The 19,286-nt window shown below is 42.6% G+C and overlaps 2 protein-coding genes across 2 annotated transcripts in view; one reads left to right on the top strand and one right to left on the bottom strand.

The window, feature by feature from the left end:
- The window catches only part of lama2 (laminin, alpha 2), a 132,716-nt gene extending 125,089 nt beyond the window's left edge, over nucleotides 1-7,627 (bottom strand). The window contains exon 1 of the mRNA XM_062411395.1: nucleotides 7,493-7,627. Within this exon, the coding sequence (XP_062267379.1) occupies nucleotides 7,493-7,562 (70 nt within the window). The 5' untranslated portion in view covers nucleotides 7,563-7,627. The remainder of the gene's footprint in view (nucleotides 1-7,492) is intronic.
- A 1,320-nt stretch (nucleotides 7,628-8,947) lies between these two features.
- Nucleotides 8,948-17,529, top strand: LOC133973945 (vesicular inhibitory amino acid transporter-like). The gene is made up of 8 exons (XM_062412015.1): nucleotides 8,948-9,032; nucleotides 9,280-9,905; nucleotides 14,374-14,510; nucleotides 14,652-14,781; nucleotides 15,154-15,356; nucleotides 15,728-15,965; nucleotides 16,128-16,293; nucleotides 17,222-17,529. The coding sequence occupies exons 1-8, from the start codon at nucleotides 8,948-8,950 to the stop codon at nucleotides 17,527-17,529; spliced, it is 1,893 nt and encodes a 630-aa protein (XP_062267999.1).
- The last annotated feature ends 1,757 nt before the right edge of the window (nucleotides 17,530-19,286 follow it).

Raw genomic sequence — 19,286 nt, 5'->3', positions numbered from 1 at the left:
AACTGTCTGTGAGAGAGAGGGGAGGTGAAGCTGAGGTGAGGAGACAACAAGAAAGTCAGGGAGAAAACATAAAACACACCAAAAAGATTACAGAATACACTGAGGAGAAGGAGAGGAGTAAACAAGGAGAAAAAAGGAGGAAGAGGAGGACGATGAGGAGGCCAAGGAACGAGTGGAGAGAGGGAGAGAAAGAACAGAGAGGGGGGGGGGACAGGACAGAAATAAGTGGGCGAAAGGGGATGAAGGATTATGAGTAGCAGAGGAGGGGAAAGAGTCTGCGGGTGTGTGTCTGTGAGTGTGTGTGTGTGTGGGTGCAGGGGTGTAGAGGGGGGGCTCATTATTGACACCATGTGTTACCACAGGAAGCTCCTTGGGAAAATATAAGCACCCAGAGAGATCAGAGAGCAAGAGAAAGCAAGAGAGAGATGAGAGGACGACAGAGAAAAAGAAAGAAGAAGAAGAAACGGAGGTCGCTGCAAAGTCTTTGCAGCTGCAGACGTGCGTGTGTGGTGCGCGTGTGTGTATGTGTGTATGTGTGTGTATACGGGTCAGTAGCCTCTGTTATAGCAGCTGTACATCTGAGCGTCGGCCGTGCAGTGTTTTGGCCACAAGGTCACGGGGTCAAATCCCACAGGGAACATACGTACAGATCTATTGATCGATTGTAGACACAGATATTTGAAAGGAACGCAGCCCGATTGGCCTGAAGGGACGAAACCCAAAGATCAGCTTCTAAAGAAAAGGCCTGATAAAAAGATGAATACTGACGGAGGTGAAGATTCACATGGCACAGTTCTCTACACAGAAAATCAGCTCAGTGTGATGAGCTCAGAAGATTCGTCAATAAATCACTTCATCAGTCAGTCAAAATGAATTAGAAAACATTTGGCAAATTGATTAATCATTTCAATTCATTTATCTTTCGAGCTATAATGTAAAACTTGTAAACTTCAGTCTCTACAATGAGGATTTGCTCATTTTCATTATTATTGTGTCGTTAGTAAACAGAATATTTTGAGGCTTTGATCCGAAAACGTCACCTTGGGCTATTCAGGGATAATTTAGAGAAAAGGATATGAATTGGAAATGAACAAAATCAGTTTCTTTGGCTTGAAAACAGCCAATTTGCATGAAAAACAAATATATATATATATATTTATATTTGATGCGTGATCACTTTGACAGACACTTTCTGGATTCTGACAATTCCAAAGGGTCCAATTGGACGGCAGTACCAACTTTAAGTAGAAAATCTAAACTATTAAAAAACCCTACCTCCACTGGGCCAGTGCTTCAAAGAGAAGACGGGTCATTTTCATTATTGGATTGAAATTCACAAGATCACAGACGTCCCAGGTTTCAGCCAAGTTTTCATCAGCGCTTGTTTCTCCGTCTGCCGGCGGGCTCGCACTAAAACTACTCAACCGATTTCCATGAGGCGCTGCGAAGGGAAAAGGATCTGACCTGGAACCTGTTACATTCTGGAGTGGATGTGAATAAATGGGTGGGTTTTTCTTTTTGTGGTACTTTCTTTAACATAGTGAGATAGGTTGTTAACCTTGAGGGCTGCGCTCCCTTCCAGTTCCACAGTATTTTCCGTGTAGTCCATTTTTCAAACACACATTATCTCAGAGCTGAACGTACCCTTATAAAAAAAAAAGGAAAAGGTCGTGCAACTTATTATAAAATGTTCATTCCTACAAATCCATATCATGCTCCTGCTTATTTCTGAGGGAGCAGTAAATAGTCTGGGTGCTGGAGCCGGTGCAAACGCTCACACACGACCCGTATGAACCCTCACACACACACAATTACCAATTTATCAACTCCTGCCCTGCGTCTCTCTGTGTCTAAGCCCACAGTAGAATGGAGCCGGGGCAGAGCGGCTTTTGTGTCCCTGGTAGAATTAACTATTGATTTTCTCCTCAGCATTATCAATGCTGTTCTGACAACAAAACAGCGAGGAAACACTCACATTCATGGGTCCACACACCCGTACGCAGACCTGGAGTCTGTACAGGGGAAGACGGGGCTTTGTAGGAGGCAGCACGGCCCCACTGGGAAAAGCACAAGTCGAATATTAACATGCTAACGGAAACAAGCTAACAAAGATATACAAACAATGATATATGCAAATAATGAAATATGCCAAATGAACTGAACCAAATATTTAGAGTACACACTCTACCCCATTGAGCATTAGTACATGTTTATGTACTGCACGTCCATGCATCGCTCTCTACAATCAGAAGAAAGTAGCACTTCGGAACATCAGCATTATTCTCAAATACATTAGTGTCATTACCATAAACAAATGTCAGCGGGGTCAAGTCCATTCTCTGGTTCCAGTCAAAAGTAGTAAGGAAAATGCAGCGAGTGCCAGTGGGTGGTTTTTTAAATGGAAAGAACATAAAACTGGAATAATGTTCATCCACTTTTCACTCAACTATCCAGCCAAAGAGAAGTTTATGTAAAATTGTTCTTAAGTATAGAGCCCGACTGATTTATCTCTTGGTCCAAACAAATCAGCCGATATGAGCAGAACACACACATATGGGTATCTGTGTTTTCTCTTGCCGATATCAAAATACAGAGTAAACAATGCAGAAGAGATCATTTATGTTGATGCTAAAAAAGTTGTGTTTGTCGCATTAGTTCCATAAACTTGGTTGTATTTGTGTTTTCTTTTTATTTAGAATACATTTAATGGTTAAACTGTGGGGGTTTTTTGTTCATAAAATTATTGTGCGGATAATTTATTGTAAAAAAACTAAAGGAGGGTGCAGACTCTTCTGAAACCAGCAGGTATCATTTGGACCAGACCTGCTTCTGCCATTCCCCTGCCTGACGAGAGTCAAGTTAAAACCATCAAACCCACTAAGATTCAAGATGTGAGACTCCCACCATCCCTCTCAGACACATTCCCAGTTCAGCCCCTCTGCCTCTGTCGATGACAGGAAGGATGCAGCCCCGGTCCAACTTAGCACCTGGCTAATTTTAGCTCCCAGGGGATTCTGCTAAAGTAAACAACACACACACACACACAGACACACACACACACACACACACACAAACACACACACACCTGTTGGAGGACATGTGATCTGTTGGCACAATGTCCTTGAGTAAATCTTGGCTACATTCAACCTTGAATGACAGCACATACACAAACATACAAACAGAGAAACACAGTTGAGCCCAATTTCATTTCATCAAATGTGACATAATGAAATAACAGTGACACAACACGAGCAGACACAGGGACACACACCTCGTTTCAGGTGCCAGGTTGAATGTCAAGCTCCAAATTAAAGAAACAAGATGAACTCTCCTTCCTGTTCAGAGGCCAGATTCATGACGAGAGATGAGGATTAAATGTAAACTCATATAATCAGATCAAAACAACTCTTTTCCAAAGTGAACCATTCCCCAGATGAAAACATTTGGACTTCAGAGACCGGCTCAAGGACTTTTTGACATGTGGTCAGAACCAGCTCATGAAGGAAACAGGAAGAAGACCTTAAATCTAACCCTAACCATGACAAGCACCTTAGCAATAGATCAGGTTGCAAACAGAACTGAAATACAGCAACAAATTCAATTTACACTAGACATGGACACCAATATTCTGATTTAGACATTACTCTGAATAAGACACTTATACCTTAACCTGAATAAGGTTAATTAAAACTCAGTTATCACAGTAATTGGTTATAACATCCATAAGTACACGTGTCTAAAAGCTTTAGACAGCAGAAGACACGAATACATTTAAAAATAAACAACAAAACAGTTTGATATGAACACAAATCTAGATGAAATGTGTTTGTCTGTGCTCTGAATCCTCGTCTCCCCACAATCGGCATTCATCTGCCTGTTTCAACAAACTACACAATTTAACTCTAGAAGCTGTTATCACAAAGGAAACTAAACAAAACTCCTCTGCGTCCATTCCTTTTGTCGTGAGGTCGTCTCCTCCCTTGTCACCGTCCATCCGTCCTCGCTTCCTTATTTTCTAGGACACGCTGATTATATTCAGTGAATGTGGGTCTGAGGAAAAACCAGCCTGAGAGCTTTCCCTCTGGTGTATTCCATCAAATCCATTCAGCTAAGCTCGGCTGCGCTCACATTAACATGGCAGAGTGAGATCAACATATTTTAGAGACATTATGACATCGGGATGAATTCAACTCATAAAAATGTTGATTTCTCCGATGGCATTCACAGCGGAACCTCTGGTGAGAGCCCATCACGCTGCATTTAGCCCGGCTTGGTTAAATCCACATTACCATAAACGTATAAACACAAATGTAGTCGCTCTGAAGAGACCCCGCGACAAATTGACTGTTATTTTATATTTTTTCAGCGTGAATCCTCCTGAGAAGAAGCTCTCCTGCAGGATCGGGCCCTCACCTTTCGATTGATGCCACGGCCCAGTGAGCATCAACAGGGAAATCAATCAGCTCTGATACGTTTGGGTTATTAAAAGCTGTGAGGTTATAAAAAGGGAGGTTTGTGCAGAGCAGTGACATTTAGGCAGTTCGCTAAATAAAACGTTGATTTCTCTGTTGGTTTACGTCTGAGTTCATTCCACGTTATTGTCTCTGGTGAGTTTACTGCACGAAATCAACTTTTCAAGCAACTTTTACAATTACCTACAGTGACAGCCGCACTTTTCTTTACAGTTCATTATCTTTTATTAACGTGATTTGCAGAAGTAATGTCAAACAAGTCATTTTTTCAATGCACTGGTCAGGTTCCAACCTTTACCTTTGCAAACAACTACTGCAATTTAGTGTCTTGTTCTTGGCTCTATGTGCAATGCCCTTGACTTTCTGCTGTAACACAATCATATCCCGATCTAGGATCAGTAAATGCATCCATCTATCCATCTAGTGTTCCTCTGTATCCGGCGCTACACAAACTCCATGTATCCGAATCAGAATCGAGAAGAAGACATTTCTATTCCACTTGTTATTTATTGCTTGTGTGCTTCGTCTACACCTCCCTCGTCTCCCTCACGTCCTCTGAACGTCCCGTCTATACCTGTTAACCCGGCCTCTCTCTATTGCTACCGTTTCCTCCAATGCAGGAGAACTCTTGAACGCACCCTGCTTCCTCTCTCCTCTCTATTTCAGACCCCCCCCCCTCATCCTCCTCCTTCTCCTCCTCCTGTTCTCTTTCTGATTATCTCCTGATGTCTCTCTGAGCTCAGTCGCTGATAGAGAGCATGCCTGGTTGACACGCCTGGTAATGAGGCTCCTCACACAGATGGCCTCTCCCGCCCTCCTCTACTCACTTTCACTTTTCCGCTCTCACTCTCTCTCTCTCTCTCTCTCTCTCTCTCGCTCTCTCTCCCTCAGTTTGCAGAAACACATGCATCCTGATGGCAGACCCCCCCCTCCTCCCCTCCCATCCTCCCCACTGTGGGGGTTCCGAAGCCCTCCTGGGTTAAACAGTAGCTGGAGATGGATAAATAGAAAAATGCATGACAAGCACTAGATTTGTCTCATCTTCCAAACAACAGTCACCGAATCATCGCTCGACACACACAGACACACACGTACACACACACATGCAAACACACAAAGGCAAACACACTCAACTCATAACTTCAAGCTGGGGGAAGTTTTTTTCATCTGGAAATTTCCATTTCTATATTATTTTGTGGCTGAATGGAAAAAATCTGTATTTCACATGAATATATTTTTTTTATATTCCGCTCTGTTATATTGATTTTTCTTCCATCTCTCAATCCCCATGTCTGCTGAGGGCTTTGTTGCTCATTTTTCATTGTTGACTATGTCGTGGCCCCGACCACAGACCCACACACACACTGCACATAATTAATCTTTCACAGCCTCTCAAGTAACAAACAATAACCAAGTTAAAAAGGCAGCTTCATGATTCCATTTGATCTTTAAAAGAGTTGATTCACCTTGAATATTCAAAATGAAAAACTAGATTTTCTCATGTGACCCTTGTTGTGTCCCCTGCCACGTGCAGTGACATGGTTTTTAATTGTTTGGGTTTGGAGATATCCATCTGAGATTCTGAGAACAACAATTCTCAAAGCATTGAAAATAATATTGTGGGGAGGGTTTCAACATCAATGCATCTTTCCTGAAACGCTGCAGCACCCTGTTTCTCTGGATAATCTAGCAGTTTTCATATTCTTTTTTTTTAAATTATCCACATGAAGCTGTTGACACTGAGGTCTGTGGATAATCCAAAGAGACAGGGGCACAGCTGGAGATCTCAAAACTAGAAACCTTGATGCATGGCAGGAACCCAAAGGTGAGAATTAAGATCACATCAAAGCTGCTTCCACTCTTGCGCTCAACTCCGATTATTTCCTGAAATCTTCCAGAGGGGCTTTATGTGATTTTCTGTAAATATTCCAGCCATCCCCTGGTATTAATGACTTTTCTAACACTAAGCGAACATGCAACTGGAAGAAAACAAGTATCCCAGGATGAAGAAGAGGAGCTGTAGACATAGAAGACGCCGACGAAGATGTCGACTTGGAGAGACAACGAGATTCAACAGTTTTTGGTGTTAAGGGACATTTGTGTATCTTCTTTTACAAACTGACTCTTCTAAGTGATCTGATGATGTTTAACTACGGGACAGAGACATCTGGTCTGTACAGCTGCACACAGCCGGCAACAAACTGTGACAGGGTGCGAAAGCAGGACTCCCTGTGGAGGAACACAACGAGAGTACACACACGGAATAAAGACAAACGGAGTTGGCTGAGCACCGAGTTTCATCTGTGACGTCTACATATGTGATGAGGCTGAGTTCAGTGCAGCTGTGTGAAGTTCAACCTCTTCCTTTGATTTAAGGGTCTAAAAATACCAGAGTTTGACTTTCACAACGATTCTCAATATCTTAAAATAACAGAAACAACAACAAATCAAACAGGCCAAAACCTCCCAAAGTAAACATGTGGCTCTTCTTCATCATGACTGTCACTCAAGCTACAGCTTTTTGTGTTGAGTTTTTGTCTCAATCACACTCAAGGTTGTTATCATTGGGGCCATTGAGTAGTTTTTCTTTTTTACATCCTCGTGTTAATGATGATTAAACAAAAGTGAAGAAGCCACAGGTGCCTTCAGATCATGTGGGTTATGATCTGGTCCTGTTCAAATACAACTGAATGGATTTCACAATATTCGCTAAATGTTTTAAAGGACACAAGTATGACAGCATTAAACCAACAAGCCAAACCCTTCATGTGTCACTGCAGCTATAGTTTAGTTTGTGTGGGTCTCTCACATGTAGATAAAGTCGTTTTTTCACTCATCAGATGAATCAGTTTTCAAACCAACTTTGTGAATGTGCGAGAAAAAATAAAGTTTCACAGGTTGAACTCTCCCTCCAGCAGTCAGACGGGTCCCTGGCTCATTCTGAAGGCGGCTCTACGCTGAGTGTGCACGTGTAATCGATCAGATGTGATCGATCAGGTTTGATCGATTAGTCGACTCACCTCTCTGCTGCGCGTCGCTCCGCTGCAGCCATAGCAACCCGGCCAACAGCGCGAGCACGTGTCGCGTCATCTCTGCGCAGTCCGAAGTTCAACGAAGTTTAGTGTCCGCAGCGCGCGCGCTGTCCCTCTCGCGCGGCAGCGTGTTGAGTTTGGTGCTGCGGGAAAGTTTGACTCCGAGTTCAGTAACTCTCCTCCTCCTCCTCCTCCTCCTCTTCTTCCTCCTCCTCCTCTTCCTCTCCTCTCCTCAAAGTCACAGATAGATAGATAGATAGATAGATAGATAGATAGATAGATAGATAGATAGATAGATAGATAGATAGATAGATAGATAGATAGATTGATAGATAGATAGATAGATAGATTGATAGATTGATAGATATTTAATAACTTTTGTAGTTGTTTTATTACATAATTACAATTTATTATTTTAAACCTTGTTTGAATATGTAGTATGGCAATATTATTATGATAAGATTCTTATTTAGTTTGATTAACTTTAGTTCCTGGTGATTCAGGAGAACATATTGACCCTGAATTACAGTAATCAGATTACTTTTCTTTATAGGCAGTAAATTTAAAGGGAGACTGGGAGGAAGGTTTTAAAGCACTAGATCTTCAGAGGGTTCATCAGATGTGTGGATGATATAAAACATTTCATCACAGATTCAGCTTTATAAGACCAAAGTAATGAACAGGACATGAAGAAGTAGAGGAGCTGTAAAGAAGTGAACAGAGCTCAGAGTACATCGGGGGTAAATAGGACAGAGAACAGCTGGACTAAAGTTTTTGGTGGAGTTGAGTCCGGTCACATGCACCTCTGTTCTATGGCTCCTCCTGCTGCTCCACACAACTCACCACACTCTGGGGCAGAACCTGGTGTGGACACACACAGAAGATACAAACACATTCATATGGAGGAACATGGAATGGTGAACAACCAATTAACTGAATGAACAACTGAATGAACTTTGTTACTAAGTTAAAAACGTTTCTTGAAGCTTTAATAACCAGAATCACAATGAGATGTGGAACTCAAGAGAAGATCAAGGAGCAGAACCTGGCTTGTTGGTAATATATTTTTATTATAGTACTTCAATAAGATAATTTACTTTTATATTTTGTATTTTCATGTAAAATAATCACTTTTAATTCAGTAAACAATAAAAAGGGATTCAGTTTCGCCCTCCCCTACATAGTGTACCTGTACACAGGCCATTAAAGCTGTTTACTCCTTCACTCTTGAAAACACTGCGGTATTAAAATGTTCCGGTTCACCTACTTGTCAGTCACTTCACACACCTGTGAATTTGTGTAGTTATGCCAGTGTGTGTGTGTGTGCGTGTTTGACGTTGTGTGTGTGGACAATAACTTGTTGGGCAAAGAAAAGTCAACCTCCTCCAAACCCTCAGAGCTCCAGAGGCAGAGAGGCTGACTCCGCTGGGTGCGCGGCTGAAGATGGGCTCTCCTCGCTGGGCTCGGAGCTTTGGGCAGCCCTGGAGTTCTGCTGGGTCTCTGTGGGGCTGGGTGGTGTCCAGGATACAACCAGGCAGGACAGTGAGGTGAGTCACATTATGGGATTATATTCATCTCTAGATTTACAGTAATAGGGATGTGTTATTTTGACTTTTTGATCCTATCTTATCTTAACTTATTTTATCTCATCATCTTCCACTGGGATGTATTTACAAATCAAAATGTTTTTCCCATAGCATTTGTATAAGTCATTAACCATCTTTGTTTAGTTCAGTGAATTGGTGAGGTCACAGGAACCACTGAAATATAACTAGACCTTTTTTTAATGTGCAGGTTCTTTGATCAGGATGAGGAGATGCTGGTTCTGACCCACAGTGATGAGTTGAACAGAACCTACGGTGAGGAGAGTCAAGTTCCCTTTGACCACATCACAAACAAAAACACGAGCCGTCCCTCTCTGACTGAGCAGGACACCCCCGCCACGAGCAGCACCTCATGGCCCGGTGATGGTCCATCTTTTAAAGAGACCAGGGCTACTGTCATCTCCACTGGCCCCAGAACCATCACCATAACTTCCACAGTTTCCAGTGCAGACTCCCTGTGGCTCAGAAACACCTCGAGTCACGGCAAAGGAGAGAGATCCTCTGAGATGGAAGAGGACGCAAAGGGAAGCAACAGTGAGGAGAAGCTGAGATTCAAGGAGAAGAGGAGCAGATCCAGTCGGATGGATGCATCGTTTAAAGGGGATAATCAAGAACTGAGACTCTCTGAGGATGGAGAGGAGGGAAGGGAAGGAGCATCTACGCACCGTGAAGAAGAGAGAGCGGGGATGAGTTTGGCTGATTCACTTCAGAGCTCCAACGCTGGCCCCACTGGTCTGAATCCAGCTCCCACCATCACCTCCTGGGAGGCCGGCTGGAACGTGACAAACGCGATACAGGTACACACTCATACCTTAGTTTGTTTTCATGTTTTCATATTTCAGACCCGATTAACCCAAAATAAATTATAATTCAAATTAATGTTGGGATGTAACAAAGTACATTTACTTCTTGACTTTAACAATAATAATATCTCCCCCAAGTATATCTATAAATATCTTTACTTTCTACTCTATGCTAAAGTTTTCAATATATATTGCATTACATTTTTTTATATTCTCAGCACGGCAGGTTACATAAGACTCTAGGACTCTGTCAAAAATGATTTACATGTGGTAGACTGTTACATTAGGGCACAGGATACACTCTTTGTCCTTTTAGTTGTACTTAAGTAAAAGTTTTGAGTACTTCCTCCACCACTGCTTGTCTCCTTCAGTAAAACACATGACCCCAAAGTGCTCATGACACTTAGATGTGAGAGAAATCAATTGAATGTAATATATCTAGTGTGAAAAATGACTGGCACACTCAAACCCAGTCAAACCCAATTCATGAGAGTGAATTCAATCCCCTCAATTTATGGTCAATTATTGGATCCTATTCTTATTCATTACAGAATAATGATTCAGTACTTTGTTGGTTCAGTTAAAGCATCTCGTGGATCCTGTCTTTCTCTCTCTCTCTCCTCCAGGAGACTAATGCAAAATGTAAATGCCAGTTGTTTAGGTGCCAAGCTCCACACCACATTCAAAAGGCATTAAGCTTATAGACCATTTAATCCCCCTGCCATTGTTTTAATATCACCAAACATTGCAGGCGGTTTGTCAGGCCCTCTCCCAGTCTTCATAATCAAATCAAATGTGAATCAAACCATTAAACGAAAAGGAAATGCTCCCGATCACAGCGTGTCCCTGTGGCGGTAATGCTAATAGCTTATTACGCTGTAAACGCTGGGCCTTATTCAACCGCTGCACTCATGTAAATGTGTTCTTTCACTGAATAACTGCAGTGTGATTGAGCAGCAGCGCTGGCGAATAAGTAATGATACCGAGGTGCACACACACACACACACACACACACACACACACACACACACACACACACACACACACACACACATGCTGACAAATGAAGACGTGCACGCAAATATATTCCCTGAGGAAATTAGGTGAAAGGCTTTTGTGTCAGATTGACGTAAACATACAGAATTTTAATCACAGCGCTGTCATCAGTACATACATACATGTATGAACACATGATCATTAGTGGATAAACAACTATTTGTTCCCGGTTTATTGATGTTAGTCTGTCTGTCTCGGTGCCAAGATTATTACTCTTTTACTCTGATTTTCATAAGAGACCGGAGATCATGATTTATTCCATATTGATACTGATTTAAAATGCAGATTCAAACCACAGTGTATTTGAATTAATGTGTTTCCAAAGCCGGGCTGCGATTTGAACAATTATCAAAAAAACCATGAAGGAAATACATTTTGCTCTTATTCAGGTTCATAATTCAAATTTGTGTTATTACTTGGAAATGTTTGAATGCTCTAATGTCTAGAAAACATCACTTTGACTTTCCATTGCTGCAGCTCCTCTCCTCAGCCTCTGTCTGAAACACTTGGCTTTAGCTCCTGTCTCTTTACGGGAGCTCCCTATTTAACTTTGCAGCATTTTTACAGACGTAAAAGACTGTAAAACACAAGTGGAAATAAAAAAGAAAGCGTCATAGGTCTTGTTTGAAAAAGCACCTGAGTCATTAATTGCTGAAGTTAGAAAAGGTGGTTGGTGCACAAGTCTTTTTATTAAAGGTGATGATTCACTGGATGCCTGAAGTGTTTTTAACCTCAGACATAGTTGAACGGCAGTTGGCCTGATAGAAGCAGACTGTGACTCATGTATAAACACCTTTCAGTGTTATAATAGCCGAGGCCGTTGTTAAGGGGCTAACAGTTTTATTAATAATGGAGAAAAAACAGCAGTTTTATTTCCTGTCAAGGCTAAAAAGAAAAATGTGCGTTTTCCGCTGGTGGTGTATTGATGCCAGTATAACGGACGGTCTGCCAGCTTAATAAAGTTTTTATAAGGGAGCAAATTTGCTGCCAGAAATGCAAAAAGCAGCTCCCACTCTGAAGGACTGGGAATTTCATGGAGCTCAGTTTGAATTCCAACCCGATTGTTAATGAGGCCGCTCCAGTTTGTGTCTCCTCATCGAAACTTCTGTTTTCAACACTGAGAAGCATCGACTATTCATCGTCTATTTTTACCCTGAACTGAGTTGAAAGCTGTGAAATGTGATTGAAAAATCCAATTTGGATAAAAATGCATTTGAAATGTGGATTGAGAGCAGTACACCTCATCCTCATCCTCATCCTCATCCTCATCCTCATCCTCATCATCCTCATCCTCATCCTCATCCTCATCCTCATCCTCATCATCCTTATCCTCATCCTCATCTCCTCATCCTCATCCTCATCCTCATCATCCTCATCCTCATCCTCATCCTCATCCTCATCATCCTCATCCTCATCCTCATCCTCATCCTCATCCTCGTCCTCATCCTCATCCAAATCATCAGGTCTAGCTGTGGTTTCAAGGTCTCGCCAAGATTCTACACTCAACCAATCAGGAGTCAGTTTCACCTGTCAATCATGACATTTTATTACATTTCTATAGCATCATAATTAAAAACCAAACATATAAGAAGAAAAAAAAACACTTGGACATATATCAGTGTACTTTAACTTGTTAGATTTGGTGCACGTCCCATGTACTTGCTTTGGGAGATCGCCACCAGGGGGCGATCAAGATGATTTGGCTTCACTTTTAAGGGAGCCGTCACTTCATCCATGTTTAAATTCAGTCTTGAAAAAGAAAAAGTGACTCTTGGAGTTATTTAAATGTCAAACCTGCCTGTTCGTGCTCCCGTCTGCTGCCCGTAATTCCCTGAAGGTGGGAAGAGACATTTCTTCATCACTCCCCGTGCACGAGGCATGTGCATGCATAAAATATTGAGCACGACCTCGAGGGCAGCAGTTGAAATCCTGCTCTTGAGAAGTCCAGACAGAAGTGAATATGTAATATGTGTCGCCAGGAAACCTTCGCTGCTTGGATAAATATAAGGTATGGAGGGGGGGGGGGGGGTAAGTGTTTGGTGAGTATGGCCTGAATAAGCAGAATTTAAAAGGCGTCTTCAGTGGGGGGTAGGGGGGGGGGGGGTCAGACTGTGGCACCAAGCGCCGAGAAGAATCATCTTTTTATCAATCTGCTTCAAAGCCAATCGGGGATCTCCTTCCCCCCTCATGGTGCCCCCGTGTGATTGGGAGCTGGTTCAGGTTGTGCTCGGAGTAACCAATGAGGAATTAGCTGGCAGAGACACAGAGGGAGCAGAGACGAGCGGGGAGCGCGAGCGGAGATGAAATCCGATACGTGAGCGTCAGATTTCTCTCAAAGTGCTTTCATCCCCAGCAGCTCCATTTGAACATCAAAGCACCATCAGCATATGCCTAACAGACACCAGTTACCAAATAGTAACTTGAAAGAGAGAGAATGTGCGCTCGTCTGTTTATGCCTCCACTGTGTGTGTGTGCTTGTGTGTGTGTGTGTGAGTGTGACTCCATAACTCTCTCAGTGAGTCTCTGTATCTCTTTGTTCCAACATTTGAAAACACAGCAGCTCCATCAAAGTAGCTCATTGTCTCCTGTGATCTCCTCCTCCCTCCTTCCACCTCCTGCTCTCGAGCTACCGGGTCCCACCTCTCCTTTCCCCCTCTCTACCCTTTCCCCCTCTCTTCCTTCCCTCCCTCTCTCTCTCTCTGGCACTCACCAATGTTCCTCCTCTGGTGATGGGCCAAAGCCCGACTCCTCTCCTCCTTCTGCTCCTGCTGGTCTCCACGCATCCTCCAACTCTCCAGGCATCAGGCCCAAATCTCTCCTCTACTCCTCCTCGTCATCCGACCATGAACGGCGGTCCCTTCTTCTCTTTTCTCTCCCGTTCCCCCTCAACCGTCCCTCAATATCATTTCTAGGATTTTTTAATTTCAACATAAGATTGTTTGAGGTCCATTGTCCTGTAAATTATCTGATCCTTTTTTTATTTGTTTGCCTTGTGTTTGCGTTTACCCATCCTGCTTTTTGTTTTCTATTTTAGTTTACCTGAAAACTTTACTGTATAATTCGTACATATTTGTCTTATATACTATTTATCCCTCTGCATTTTGTATTTCCCTAAACACTCGCACAGTACACATACACTGTAGGGTTTTGATTATGTTTTATGAATTTTTACTGCGCGATCCTTTTAGCACCGATGTGAAATCTGAAATTGGAAAAACAGGGTTTCTTTTTCAACATTTTTGACTTTATTTTGATGTGACAGCAGAACACATGAACATTTATGAGGCCAAATCTTTAAGTAACTTTTTAAACTGTGTCTTCTTGTTCTTTTCTCACTAACGTCTTAAAAGCTTCCACTTCAATCCATCTATCCCTCTCTCCCGTTCTGTCTCTTTCTCTCCCTCAGGGCATCTTTGTGTTGGGTTTGCCGTTTGCTCTGGTCCGGTCCGGTTATGTGGGCCTGGTTGTGTTGGTCCTGTCGGCGTGGGTGTGTAACCACACAGGGAGCATCCTGGTGGCCTGTCTGTACGAAGAGGAACAAAGGTAGAGTCTCCGGTTATATCCAAGTATTTTGTCTAAATACAATATCACTTCATCATAATCAGGTTATAGATTTATAACATGTTTCACTTTTACTTTTTCAGCTGTTCTTCAGTAAACAGCTGTTTTGTTTGTGTGTTTCAGTCAGGGGGGTTCAGGCTCAGGGTCAAAGGTCAGAGTCCGGCACAGCTACCAGGACATAGTGGAGGCCTGCTGCAAAGGACTGTGGCCCCACTGGCCTGGATTGGGGGGGTGGATGGTAAACGTAGCTCAGGTAACACACACACACACACACACACACACACACCAACACACACATTCTTTGTTCTGTCAGCACATGTCTAGAAAGTGAAACTCTAGATTTTATTGTCTTTCGAGAGTTTTCAGAACAAGTGTGAGAAACTGGAGATGTTGTGGAAACACTCAAGACTGAGTTTCACTGGAAACCAGTAAGATGACATCATTTTCATGGATCCTTGCAATGGAAAAATGTGGTTTTGGGACCTAATCCCAGACATTAAGCTTCCCCGACATGATTGATGATTTAAGATTCATAGCATAGATTAAAAAAGGATAAAATAGATATACAGCGACTGTCAGAAATAAACATTTCTCCCTGCATCATGTTTCTTCATTTCTCCTCCAGGTGGTTGAATTGCTGATGACCTGCACCCTCTACCTGGTCGTCTCTTCCAGCCTGTTGTCTGACAGCTTGTCTGGAATGACTGTTCCCAGGTCAGTGTGTTCTCTGGTCTCGCTGGTGTTCCTGCTGCCCTGCCTGCTGCTGACTGACCTCAGACCAGTCTCCACACTCAGCCTGCTCTGCTCCCTGGCTCACATACTCATCAGGTACAGGAATAAAAACAAGCAGCGGATTCCTTGTCTCATTTATTCTGGAATCAATCCCAGGAACAGACATGGATGTAAAAATGTAATGATAACACAGCGATTAACTAGTAAATTATTTAAGTTTATATTTGTGATTTTAAATTGAGCCACAATTTATCTTGTTTAGAAAAATACTTCTTGAGAGCCTTTATAGTTTATTTCTAGATTCATTTATGTCCTCATGTAGGATTTCTGTTTTTATTGTCCTTTATTCATATATATCAATAGGAGTTAAGACCTCTTATTGGACTGTCTGATATAAATGAATGTTGATTGAACTAATAAATGTAAGAATCACTCCACCTCTTGTTTTATCTCTGACCCTGGGTCAGCCTGATGGTGATGCTGTACTGTCTGAGTCGGGCCAGCCGCTGGTCCTGGTCCTGTCTGTCTCTGTCTGTGGACCCGGAGGACTTCCTGGTCTCTGTGGGCGTCATCATCTTCTCCTACACCTCACAGATCTTCCTCCCGCCTCTAGAGGGCAGCATGGCGGACAGGGGGCAGTTTGATGCTATGCTGGGTTGGACCCATGCTGCTGCCTGCATCATGAAAACCATGTTCTCTGTACTGGTTGGTTGCTGATCTATATTCTGTCACTTTAATAACATGCAGATGTGTGTGTGTGTGGAAACATCAGCTGTAATTAGGACCATGAAGAGGGACAAGCCGATTGATTGATTGATTGATTGATTGATCGATTGATTGATCCTGTCTCTTCTCTTTCTTCCGTAGGCCGTGTTGACCTGGGGTTCAGAGACCAGTGAGGTCATCACAGAAAACCTGCCCTCAGACCTTCGACCTCTGGTCAACCTGTGTCTGTTGGCCAAAGCCCTGCTGTCCTACCCGCTGCCGTTTTACTCTGCTGCTGAAATACTACAGAGCTGTCTGCTGAAAGGTGAAAGCTGCTGATTCAAACCACAGATTACAGGAGTTTTGCTTAATTAAAAACGCTAATATCACAGTATCTGAGGTGTGTAAAGTTTTCTGGTGATTTGAAGATCCTCCAGGCTTCATGGTAAATAGTATATTATACTATATTCATATTTATATATATATTATTGCGTTTTTCATCTTATCGTCCACTCAAATGACTTTCTCTATCACACATCGTTCATGCACAGCTGTTCGGGGGATATGTGGGGTTCAGTATCTTGCTGGAGCAAATGGGAACGAACAACTGGTTAATGGACCACCCGCTCTACCCCCTGAGCCACAGCCGCCCCTAATGAAAAGCATATATATCACAAGGGAAGATGCTGCTTCATTTATACCCTGCTAAATATCCTGAAGCCAAAACAAGTGACTGGAGATTCACCCAATCAAATCCCTGGATGGCTGATAAAGAAATCTGTGACATTATTTCATATGGAAATATTAAAACATGAGTGAATACTTAAATATCACAAACCACTTATTTCCATCCTGGAGCTGAGTGATGAGGGAGTTTCAGTGTGTTGATCGTCAACACATTTGTCACCATGGCTGAACTTTACTTTGATATTGACTGTCAACTCGCATGAAGTCATCAGATTAGAACATTTCCCTTTTTTCAACCCAAGGGGATGTGATGTGGTTTTATGATGAATAGTTTCATCAGGCAAAAGCAAAATGGATATTTGATGCTCCCCAGTTATGAATTCTTACAGTGAATCATGTTATTTAAAACTGTAAATAATGGATTTCATAGTTTTAACGTTTGAGGCTGATGACGTCTCTGCACAGATGCGACTGGGAAACAATGAGTCAGAATAGAAGGGATTGAAAAACAAATTCCGTTGTCACTACAAACCTTTCAACTTCTCTTCCACCTCCAGACTCCTCTGTCCCGTTGGGCTCGAGACCCGGAGGTGGAGGCGTGTCCCGCCCGGCCCTGCTGGTCCGCGGCGCCCTGCTGATGACATCATCCTTACTGGCCCTGCTGGTGCCCAGGTTCTCCCTGCTGATGGGTCTGACAGGCAGCGTGACCGGGGCAGCCATGACACTCATACTTCCCTGTCTGTTTCACCTCAGACTGCGCTGGGGCCGCCTCACTGCCAGGGCCCGGCTGATCGATGCCGGTATATTGAGTCTGGGGGTCGTCTGTAGTGTGTCCGGTGTGATCTGCTCGGTGAAGCGACTGGTGCAGGGACTGTAGGAGGAGAAGAAGGAGGGATGGAGTGTGGACCGATCAAGATGGCATTTAAATGGACAGTTGTAGCATAAAGGGTATTATATTTATTTATATTGTCACAGGTTAAAGGTTTCATCTGCATATAGTGAGACGGTTTAATAATACATTGGTGAGCAAAGAAGATTCAAGCATCTGAAGTTTGAACTGAACCAACTCAGACTTGGTTTCTGGACTCAAACTGAGTCACGAGGGACCGATGAGAGACGAGCGGATGTATGAACAGAGCGTGCACATGAAATCATGCATGTTTCATTTCGAGCATTACTTTATATATTGAATATGAAGAAATATGGAAATCGTCCACGTCGATCAAACCTTTACAGACTTTCTATACTGTGATCGTTAGTTTTCCTTTGCACACACTCAGTCATAGATTTCAGGCCTCGAACGAACTTAGATTTCTTTTATCAAAATGCATGAATTATTTCCTGGGAGTGAAATAATGAAAATGAGATTTAGGTGGGTGAGGGGGGATGGGGGTTCGGATCCACCCCAAAGTTGAATGGGTCCTCTCTTCTGCCTCATGCTTCCAACTCAGTTTGGAGAAATCTGTTCATCCTGTTCACAAACAAACAACAAAACATTTGTGTTACTTCCACAAAACAAAGCCATAAAGATTTAGTAAGTGGATATTGGATTGTTAGTTTTCTGTCTTTAAATAAAAGAACATAAACTTTAGCGTCCATATTTTACAGATATTAAATTTAGATTTCTTTTTTCTAACAATCTTCCCTCCATTTACTGTACATACTGAACATAATGGGAAAGTTAATATTATACTTTAGTGATATAAGGACAGAAACCTCCTGTAGTTACCATGGTGAAACAGCATATATGACACTGAGTGATGTGAGAGAGAATTCATATTAAAGCTTCTTATAGATTTATCCACCCCCACCGGGGATGTTTGTGTCTTCTATCAACCAAACCCCTTCAAAACTTTGAAACTCCACTTCCCCCCCACACACTGTCTCGTCACTGAGAGGAACAAGTACATTTAATTACAAACCGATCAAGTCCTTTGATTAGAAATTGTCCATAAACACTATAAAGATGTCCCCGGATTATCAGAATATGTCAGAAAATGTGTCACATGTGCACTAATTCAAAATTAAAACCATGACGAGGACAAATTTAGTTCCAGTCTATGTTTCTGAAGACAAGATAATTATGGTCATCAGTGGAACAAGCTGAACTACAGCTCAGTGTTTCCGATTGTTTAAAGTTGAGGTGAATGTTTTTGCTGAGCAGCGTTAAAAGATAATAACGCAGCTCCGTCTCCGTCTGAGTTATAAATGTATGAGTTTTATCTCTGCTGCTAAAAATGACCTAATTAGGCCTCTGGGGAAATAAACATTAAAAAACTGTGAATTATCTTTCTCCTTTGAGCCAGAGACGATTGACTGATGCTTTCTCTTATCTTCAGTAAGAGTGTGTAATGTTCAAATGTGTGAGAGAGAAAGAGAGAGAGAGAGAGACAGAGAGAAAGAGAGAGAGAGAGAGAGAGAGAGAGAGAGAGAGAGAGAGAGAGAGAGAGAGAGAGAGAGCTACAGCGATGGACACCTGACAGACTGACGTGCCGGGTACTTGCCACATCCCCACATGAAACTGACCCCAACTGTGCTGTCTAGACACGTACACACACACATACACACAAACACACACACACACACACACACACACACACACACACACACACACACACACAAATAGACACACGT

Source organism: Platichthys flesus, chromosome 18 (assembly GCF_949316205.1).
Source record: "Platichthys flesus chromosome 18, fPlaFle2.1, whole genome shotgun sequence".
NCBI classification, from domain to species: domain Eukaryota; kingdom Metazoa; phylum Chordata; class Actinopteri; order Pleuronectiformes; family Pleuronectidae; genus Platichthys; species Platichthys flesus.
This window is presented reverse-complemented; position numbering and strand designations above follow the sequence as displayed.